The sequence below is a fragment of the Balaenoptera ricei genome, chromosome 6 (genome assembly GCF_028023285.1).
Source record: "Balaenoptera ricei isolate mBalRic1 chromosome 6, mBalRic1.hap2, whole genome shotgun sequence".
NCBI classification, from domain to species: domain Eukaryota; kingdom Metazoa; phylum Chordata; class Mammalia; order Artiodactyla; family Balaenopteridae; genus Balaenoptera; species Balaenoptera ricei.
In genome coordinates, this window is record NC_082644.1 from 38203205 (window position 1) to 38213813 (window position 10609).

The 10609-nt window shown below is 35.6% G+C and overlaps 1 protein-coding gene across 4 annotated transcripts in view; it reads left to right on the top strand.

Annotated features, from left to right (window-relative positions):
- The window catches only part of TUT7 (terminal uridylyl transferase 7), a 60433-nt gene extending 50827 nt beyond the window's left edge, over window positions 1-9606 (top strand). For all 4 annotated transcript variants that reach the window (XM_059924492.1, XM_059924491.1, XM_059924495.1 and 1 more), the window contains one exon: window positions 8580-9606. In XM_059924492.1, the coding sequence (XP_059780475.1) occupies window positions 8580-8647 (68 nt within the window). In that variant the 3' untranslated portion in view covers window positions 8648-9606. The remainder of the gene's footprint in view (window positions 1-8579) is intronic.
- The last annotated feature ends 1003 nt before the right edge of the window (window positions 9607-10609 follow it).

Consider the following 10609-nt stretch of genomic DNA (forward strand, 5'->3'; position numbering starts at 1 on the left):
GAGAGCTCTTCCCAGCTTTCACCAAACCAGGCTGAAATAAGCCAGGGCACAGTGATCTCACCCTGAGAAAGCTGAGAGCTCCAGGCGAAGAGTATTTGGTTGTTTCTACTTTGAATGTTAACAAGAGAAAAATTAATTGACTTATTAAATTATTTAAGTACTTCCGTTTCTGTCAGTACCACGATGAATTATCTCCAGTATATAAAATGATCTACATAGAAGTAGGCATTTATTTTTATGATATGCTAATTTTACAGTTGGGTTTTTTTTTTTTTAATTATTGGGAAAAACATTTGAAATGGCATCACATCTCTTTACAATCAAAATTTAAAAGGCCTGAGTATTGAGATTGGTATGCAGAGTGAGGTAGAACAACTCAAAGAGAAACAGAAATCTTCAGAGAATTGCCACCCTTACCCAAAAGGGGAATATGGTGTCCATGAAAGGTAAAGACATAGGAGACTCTGTAAGAACAGGCGAGAGCAGCTCTTTCCTGGGAAGGTCTTGTAATTGCTGTCAGTGGAACGCATGGACTTAAAAATAAGAAAGGTTCTACTGGGAAAACCCTCAAAATGAAATTGTGTGAAAAGAGAATGGGGCCAATCGTGAGAGGATTTGATTGACAATGGCAGCATGAAAGATGGATGAGGAGATTGACAGGCTGCCTCTGAAAGCTACTTCAACAGATGAAAGTGTTTGGGAAACAGACTCCACTGCAGTTTGTGGGATTGTTTCCCATAGATCCTCTGAGAGTTTGAGGATCACATAGTTACCAGATGTAAACAAGGCAGAAGAGTGTTGTTTTTACAAGCTTCAGCCTTGAACAGGCATTTCCAGAACATTTTACGTAAGAAAATACTGATCCTTGCTTAGTTGAGATATTTGTTTTGCCAAGGATAAGGTGTTTCTGAATATCGGCTTTGCCATCAGATTGCATGGTGTGATTTCTAGCTTGTGATCTTATCCTCCACTTCCTTCAGTTTCCTCATCTGTTACAAGGGGATAATAGCACTACTATCACTTGCCTGGTACGGCTGTTGAGAAACCCTTGTAAAAGCACTTAGAATGGTAGCTGCATGCAGCGAGGGCGGAGGTTGGTGGGGGGACGGGGGGTACTGATGGGGTTGATATTCCTGCAGGGCGTCTGTCGGCATTGCTTCTGCTAAAGGCTTTGCACATCTTGAGAGTAAAACTTTATATTATAATTGTATAATTTTTTAAGTGGGGGAGAAATACAGATATTAGACATATGCCTAGAAATGGCATTACCAATTGACAGTAAGTTAGGATTTCAATAAATTGTCTTCTGAGTAAAAGAATTACATATTTATAAATCATTTGAATGACTGTAAAACTTAACTTTTTTTTTCTGTAGTAAGTTTATTACAATAAATAGGTTTACTTTATACCAGAAAAGAAAACATAGGTGGTTAAAATTTATCCTTTCCAATAAATTAAACTTCAAGTTTAATTTATTGACAACTGTTAATACTGTCAAATTTACCCATGATAAATTTATACAAGTTATCTATGTTGTTATAGATGTGAATGAAATATGTCTCAACTGTAAGTAGTAGTAAGTTTCCGAAAAGCTCTTCCTTTTCACAGGCTTATTTATCTGTGATGCACGGGTAGTTTCCTAACAAGAGCCTGCTGGTGTGGACAGCCTCTGCTCTCACACATCAGCTATATTGACCTTAGAAGAGATTAGCTTCTCTGAGCTCCAGATGTCACATTTATAAAATTGGCAGTAGCACCACCTGTGTCATCGGGTGCTGAGAAGATTAAAGCACCCATTCAGTAGTAAGCACTCAACCAAGTTCTCTTTTCCTCTCCTGATACCTCCCTCCATTCCTTTCCACTAGGCTATGTATAGTTCTTAACTCTCAAATGTGATAGTAGTAGATAGAAAATTCCATGAATTTCCTTGATCTTCATTGTTTCCTCCCTCCCCCACATACACACAGCCAGCACAGTGCCTTAGATGTTCAGTAAGTTTGGAAGAATGATCAAGAATACGAGCGTTAAAATCAGACTTAACTTGAGTTTGAAATCCAGCTCAGTCATTTACTAGCTGCATTACCTCTGTCGAGTTATCGAACCTCTCAGTGCCTCAGTTTCCTTGTGGATAAATTGGGGCTAATATCTCACAGGGCAATTGTAAGGATTAATTTCATATATGTAAAGCCCTTAACACAGCATCTGGCACACATCACTCAATAAATTATTACTACTCTTATTACTGTGGTTAACAGAAAGTCTCCAACCAGGATGTAATTCTCTCTAACTTCTAGGACAAATATATAATGGAAATTTTTAACAAAACAGGAGCATGTGGAGATTGGAGAACCATAGTCATAAACTGTTCGGTATGAGAATCTCAAAAAACTAACATTTTTCTATTTCTTAATCCTCTACCGTTTTTGCAAAGAAAATTACTTTTCAAAAGAAACTACCTCTGTCTCTTCATTTATTCCATTTTAATCCCAGGATTTGAAATCTTAAGAATTGGAGATACTATAAGAGATTGGTGGATATCTTTTCTCCTTCATGCTGATGTATACTTTTTTCCTTGACCAGAATGTTAAAGCCTACTTATTAAAAACAAAAACACAGTTCTCTTTATGATAGTAAATTTAAAATAATAGAAGCACTTTTTAAAAACCATATGGGGAAATCTTAGTATCAGTGAATATAGATCATTCTTTTTCATACCCTTCTTGATATTCCAGTATATGAATATACATTATTTATTTAAACATTCCTTATTAATGAACTAGCTCTTTTCAAACATTTGTTATGTCAGTGTCTTCAAAACTTTTTTGCTCGCATACTCTCCCCCAAAATGTTGACCCACCAATATATCTCCTTGTATGTGTTTTAAGTTTTGTTTTTTTTTTTTAAGGAAGTCCTTTATTTTTATTTTTTATTTATTTATTTATTTACTTTTGGCTCTGTTGGGTCTTCGTTTCTGTGCAAGGGCTTTCTCTAGTTGCGGCAAGCGGAGGCCACTCTTCATCGCGGTGCACAGGCCTCTCACTATCGCGGCCTCTCTTGTTGCGGAGCACAAGCTCCAGATGCGCAGGCTCAGTAGTTGTGGCTCACAGGCCTAGTTGCTCCGCGGCATGTGGGATCTTCCCAGACGGGGGCTCGAACCCATGTCCCTGCATTGGCAGGCAGATTCTCAACCACTGTGCCACCAGGGAAGCCCCTGTGTTTAAGATTATATCTCAGTTTTTCATCATAATTGCAAAACATGTAATTTCTGGTGGTTTTTTGTAAATATTGGCATTTTAAAAACAAAACTTTTACATCAGCCTTAAATGTATCAAATGAAATATAAATATTATTGCAGAAATTTTACATCTTTTTTTTTTTCGCCTTGAATTCTTGTTTCACTTCCATGGAATTTTATCTTAAGATGATACCTTTTTATCATATATATTTCAAGCATTTTATTGACCAGCCTATCATACTTATCTGCAACAGAAGTGTTTATATAAATTGGATTTTTTTATATAAATTGAATTTTTAAGCTTTTTATTAAATCTCAAAGTGTAAAAATTTCTTCTAAATTATTTTTATAGTTATAAGAATAATATAATTAACCAAAACAAATGTTACAAATTTTGATTAAAAATTGCTTTTTATGTTTACTTACTGAAAATGACTGTCCTTTAATTAGATGGAATTTTTTTTCCCCATGCATTCATTTATCTTTGGATCAGTACTACTTATTGCAGGAATGAAACAGTGAATCATTTCTATTCCTAATCTTTTTGTTTTTATACTTGGTAAACATTGAGAAACCTCATTAGTCTTCATGATAGCAAATTAAAATAAGAAATACCTTTAGGAGTCTGGGAAGGGAAGATGTATTACAACAGTGCCACTCAGTTATTTTCATTCCTTTTTAATTAAATGACCAAAAATCACATAGTAATGCATCATCAGAAATTATTTTGATGGTCATCAGCTATCAGTATAATTTCATGAAAGCTAAAAATTTGGGTTTTTATTAGAGGCATTCACATTTTGTCACAGATACCAGCATTTTGTGTGCCTCCCTGCCTCCCAAGGCTTTCTTTTTCACCCTGGGGCAACGTACCACATTAAGAGGTGGATGGTTAGAAGGTATGCCTCTCTGTCTTGTGAAAGGGGAAAGAAAAAGTGGTGTGATTCCTGAGAACCAGCCCAGAGCCCGGGCCACAAAGGCATTCTCAGGGAGAACTCAGAAATTGAAGCACTGTGGTCAACTCTCTGATTGCCCAACGAATACATTAAGCACTTGTCCTGTTAAGCTATTCAGGAATACAAGTACCCAAGGTTGAAGACCACTGTTTAAACATTATAATGTATATTTGCATGTTTGTCTAGTTATTTCCTCAGGATAAATACCCGCTTAGGAGGATAATAGGTTTAAAAGTATGCATGTTTCGGGGCTTCCCTGGTGGCGCAGTGGTTGAGAATCTGCCTGCCAATGCAGGGGACACGGGTTCGAGCCCTGGTCTGGGAAGATCCCACATGCCGCGGAGCAACTAGGCCCGTGAGCCACAACTACTGAGCCTGCGCGTCTGGAGCCCGTGCTCCGCAACAAGAGAGGCGGCGATAATGAGAGGCCCGCGCACCGCGATGAAGAGTGGCCCCCACTTGCCGCAACTAGAAAAAGCCCTCGCACAGAAACGAAGACCCGACACAGCCATAAATAAATAAAAATAAATAAATAAAAATTAAAAAAAAAAAAAGGCTCATCGGCCCTTTAAAAAAAAAAAAAAAAGTATGCATGTTTCGACAGAGATACAATTAATGCCACGTTGTGATTGTTGACAATCTCAGAGAGTCATTCACAACCTTTCCATACCCTCACTTCATTAGGGTAGTCTTTTTTGCCAGTCTGCTTGAAGTTCTACTGTTACCATTGAACACTAACATTTCCCACATTTTCATTTGTATTTCTTCATGTTGTATCTTTGTATTTTCGTTGAGGATTCATTTTTGTCTTTAGTTCTTTCTACTTAGAAATTCATTCATGCTTTGTCAAATGTGTTACAGTAGCCTTCGCCACCACCACCAGTTTATTATTCTTTCAGCCTCATTTATGATTTATTTTGCCATACATACATTTGTTTTGTTTGTTTTAGTAGTTTGATCTAGCCAACTTTAGGGTAGTTTCAAGTCATGCTTACACAATTTTAAGAATTTCATGTGCTTCCCTCAGATTACATACAAATTCATATTTTATTTCTAGCAGTTTTATCTTTTTTTCTGGCCGCACCATGCGGTATGCGGGTTCTTAGTTCCCAACCAGGGATCGAATATGTGCCCCCTGCACTGGAAGTGTGGAGACTTAACCACTGGACTGCCAGGGAAGTCCCATAGTTTTATCTTTTTACATGTGAATTTTTTATATGAAGTTTCTTCAGGTATGATGAGATTTTATATATATATATATGGGATTACATGTTTAAGTGATGCAGTAATAAAACTATAAGTACTATTCTTAGAAAAGAATGGTTTCTTAACATTTTGGGGAAAAATTTTTTTAAAGATACAAATAATATAACAACTACCCATCTACTAGAGAATTGGCGTTATTTTTTCACGTTTTCTTTTCAATCATTTGTTAATAAAAGGTTAAGATGGTGACTACCCCAGGCCCATTCTGTCTGTCATGTCCCCCTCCATCCCAGAGGATCCATTATTATGACTTCAGGTAGCCGTTCTTTTTAAGCCCTTGTATATGTATCCTTTAACATATGTATCCTTGGTGAATATTTAAATTTAAATGACATATCACACTGTATAATAAGAATGTTCTACAACCTGCTTTTTTATATCTATTTAACGAAATTATTTTTAAATTTATATATGTTATTGTATATAGATTTAGCCTCTTTCTTTACAGTATTGCATCATACGAATACAGAATATTTTATGTAGCCATTACCTAGTACGTGAACATTTAGATTACCTCTGATTTTTTCCTATTATAAACAGTGTTGTAGGGAACATTCTTGTGTGAGTCTTCTTGAGCATGTTTTAGAGATTCTATAGGGTTTGAGTACCTAGAAGTCAAATTGTCGGTTCATAGCACATTTTCATATGTGCATATGTGCCTTTTCAGTTTAGTTAGATACTTTCCTATACCCTCTTATTGGTTGAAACAATTGTCACTCCCATCAGCAGTGTTTATTCTTACAAATCTGATGAGTGAAAAATACTTTGGTGTTGTTCTAATGGGTATTTTTTTGACTCTGGTGATGCTAAGCACCTTTTTCTATGTTTACTGGCCAGTTGGAGTTCCTCTTCTATGAGTTGTCTGTTCAGATCATTTGCCCATTTTCCTGTTGCATTATCATTTCCTTAATAATTTACAAGGGTTCTTCATTCTGAATACTGAGAATTTATTATTATATACTTCCTTAATATCTTCCTCCAGTATATCTTGTCTTTCACCTTGTATCTATTGCCACTTCAGTTTTTAATTTTGAGATAATCAGATGATTGGTTTTCCCTGATTAGTTTTCATGGACATGTGATTCATGATTTTAGGGTTATCTTTCAGAAATTCTTCCCTAGCCTGAGGTTATAAAGATATACGTCTGTATTTTTTTCTAATAGCTTTAAAACCTTATTTTTCCTATTTAGATCTTTAATCCATCTGAATTGTGTATAGAATATGAGGTATAGTGATCTAAATTTTTGTCCCTCGAGTGAAAAGCCTGTCCTCAATACTTTGTGCAGTTCAGAATATCAAAGATGTGTATTTTTGACCAGTAGACACTCTGTGGTATAAATATGGTATTTATACACAAGTAGAGTGCTTTGAATCTTCCTGACAGCACTCATTTTTCACTGTGAGTTGACTATCTAGATGTCCTGCTTTGAAAAGTTTGCTTTTGGGGGGCATAAGTTTATATGTGCATACTTAATATTTTGGCTTTGGACATTTTAGAAAGTATAGTTTAAGCAAAATGAAAATAAAAGCCATTTATACTTGTCCTGTTCTAGAGCATTAACTATTATTTAGGTTTTAGAGGTAAAATCTTCCCATCTTTTTACATCAGTGTAATGATAATAGTTAGCATTTATTGAGTACTTTCTATGTGCCAGGTACTATTCAGTTGCTTTACATGTATTAATTAATTTAATCGTCACAATAACTCCAAGGGGGTAGGTGTTATTGCCCTTATTTTACAGATAAGGAAAATGAGGCACCAAATATCTGATTGGTAGGGTTTTTCCTTTTTCGTTTTTTAATTTTTAGTTTTAATGAAAATATTATTCATGTGGTTTTATAACCTGCTTTTTTTCATGTTATTAATTATCCTTCTCTGCATACCTAATAATCCTATTGTGTTCATGATATACTTAGTCATATCACAAGTTCTGGACACTTGAGTTGTTTGCATACTTAAATTATTGTAAGGTTTGGATGAATATTCTTTTACAAAATTTCTACCCACTTCCCTGTCCTTCTCATCTTCCTTCAAACAATTTGGTGGTTAGGAATTGGTATCTTGTTTGCATTTCTTTGATTACCCATTGATATTGAATATTTTTTATATACTTATGTGCTGTTTTTTTCTCTTTCATATATTGCTTTTTCTTTCACCAGCTATCTATTGGTGTTCATCTTTTCTCTATTGATTTGTAACTTCTTTAGTACTAAGCATAGAAAACCTTTTTCATAAATAAAACATAAAGTGATGTACTTAGGAAACTCTTTTCCCACCCCAAGATTGTATAAATATTCACTAGTTCTTATACTTTGACTCTCTTATATTTAATTCTATAATTCATTTGGAATTAGGTGGGGAGGAAAAGTACGATGTGAGGAAGGAAACTTATCTAACCCTTTTCTTCCAAAATTACTTATTTGACACAATACCAGTTATTGAACAATCCATACTTTCCCCCATTGGTATATGGGGGAAATGTATATAATCAATGTGTATAACCTTTGTTATATACTACTTTCTTACAAGTAATCACTTAAGAATTTCTCAATTTTCTTGCTTTGTTGATCTATTTGTTTAGACTCCAGAACAGAATTTATTAACTGTTCTGTGGTATGCATTTAATTAGCAGTCTTCATTTCTGTCCTTCACCTGTAAATATAATAAATTTCCCTTTTTTCTTTTAAATCAATGAGTTATGGCTACAATATCACCATTCACAGCTTCGTGTCTTCAGAGTAATGATGCAAGATATTTATTTCTGACCAAAGTATTCTTTGCAATCTGTTCTGTTTGGTTGCAGATGCAGAGCAGAGCCTTTAAAAGTTCACCTGGCCTTCTGTACCAATATGTAAATAGTGAGCATGCAAATGTATTAGAATGATGTCACTCTAGCAACTCGTCTGCATTTAGAAAGACTGTGACGAGGCTTATGTTTAATAGATAATGTTCTATATATACCTTTTTACAATATATCTAGCCAAATTACTTGATTCAAAACAAGTGACCAGTATGAAAAGTTTCTGTGAATAATTAACAATAAGAAGTAATTGTATGGCGTTTACGATAAAGTGAGGCTTGTTTCATTTATGTTGGGTTTTGTTTTTTCCCCTCCTCTAGGTAGCCTTTCCAGTAAATATATGACTCAGGGAAAAGCCTCAGCGAAGAGGACCCAGCAGGAATCATGAGGGAAGGAAAATGCCGCACTCTAAATGGCCACTCAGGCGTTCCTATTCACTTTGAAAATTAGGTTCATTTCACAGGACACAGCAGCATAGATCAGGCTTCAACTTAACATTTAAGGGAAATGTCAGATTTTTTTTTTAACTTAATGAAATTGTTAATGAGGAAAAAAATTTTTAATATAGTCTTACCTACTACAAATCCCTGTAGATTGAAGGATTTTAATAGAAAGCCATGATGTATGTATTGAAGACAGGTTTAAAAAAAAAAATGTAACTATGGGCCAGTATTCAGGAATACAATTTCATGCTTTTTAATTCTTTCAAAGCACACTAAAAATGGTGTGCTGATAAACTCCAAGTAAATTAATCCTTTTTTCCCCTTATAAATCCTTTTTGTTTGTTTGTTTTGAAGAGGGGAAATTATATTTATTGTTGTTGACTGAATCCTTGTGTGAAAACGTGTCAAATATGTGTGAACTGCCACTACTGTATTTACGATTTACAAACCTTACTTTATTGATATTTGTAGAAGAAGTGATAACGTGAACATGAGTACCTATTTATGTGAGCCTTCCGTGGATGAGCAGTGCCACTGAGGGGCTTTTAGTTTTTTTGCCTCTCTAATTTTAAGTAAGTTAACATATAACTACTATGGTCATAAAAATGAAGTAAGGAAAACAAGAGTCCTGTTTGCTGCTAAAAACATTTTCAAAGGAAAAATGACAGAAGTAATTTTTACTTTTTATGATATTCAGAAATTAGGGTGGAGGACTTTTAAAATCCCTGATTATTAAAGAGGCTATCTCTGCCAATCATGAGTTTGATTGGTATCATTTTGGTCTGACTGGAGCCCTCCTGGAACTGTTTCTCTAATTCACAAGCCCTTCAGAAGTAGTACATGGTCTAAACTATGCCTCGGTTTATTTATCATTTTGAAATAAACTCAGATTTTCAACCTGTAACTCTATCCACATTACTTTCCACTGAGAGTCCTAAATTTCCTGAGGAAACTAGGTCAAGGATTAAGGGCAGTACAGATCTGCTCCTCTTTATCCCATGTTCCCTTTACATGTGCTCATTCGATCTGGTGTTTATTGACACCCAATGCCTGCCAAGTCCTGGGAATGTGCAAGTAAGAGGCACAGATTTAGGTGGATGAATGCATAGGAAGGGCTGCAGGGGGTGCTTGCTGGGCAAACATTCCCAGATAGAAGAGGGTTCAGAAAGTAGCACACCTTGTGTGCCCTTCTTTTAAACAAATTACTTGGAGACATTTTCCAGCTAAAAAAGAATCGTATCAAAATTAACTTTAGAGGGGAGTCCCCTTTGGCTTAGTGGTTAGGATTCGGGGCTTTCACTGCTGTAGCCCCAGGTTCAGTCCCTGGCCAGGGAACTGAGATACTGCAAGCCACGCGGGGCAGCCAAAAAAAGAAAAAAAAAATTAACTTTAGAGTAGGGAAGTGGTGGTAGAAAGAATTAGGGATTATTCCTTACTCAGTTTTGAATGAACAGAAACTCATGAATTAACAAGTGAATTAAGCACCCTGGGCTAAAACTGCTCTACCTGACTTTCCTCCGCTGCTCCTCTTTTCTTCTCTTGCCTTCGCGCGTGAAAGTCGACTGGACACGTAATTCTTGTCACTTTCTTTGGAAAGACTGTTGATGGCATTCTGTTGTCTTCTGGCATAGTAATGAGATTGGGGCCAACCTGATTTTTGTTCCCTTATAGGTTTTATTTTTCTGCTTGGATGCTTCTGTGTTTATTTCTCCCTGTAACTTCTGTATCAGTGACTTTTGTCTGAAACAAAAGTGAATCCAATGTCTCTCCCCACCTAAGGTTTTTTTTTTTTAATTTGAGAGAATATCTAAATTCATAATTTTAGTTCTCAAAAATACTTTTGTCTATTCTCAAGTGCCTCTCCCTATCATCTCTTTCCTTTCTGGTTAGGAAAGCTTGTCAAGTTT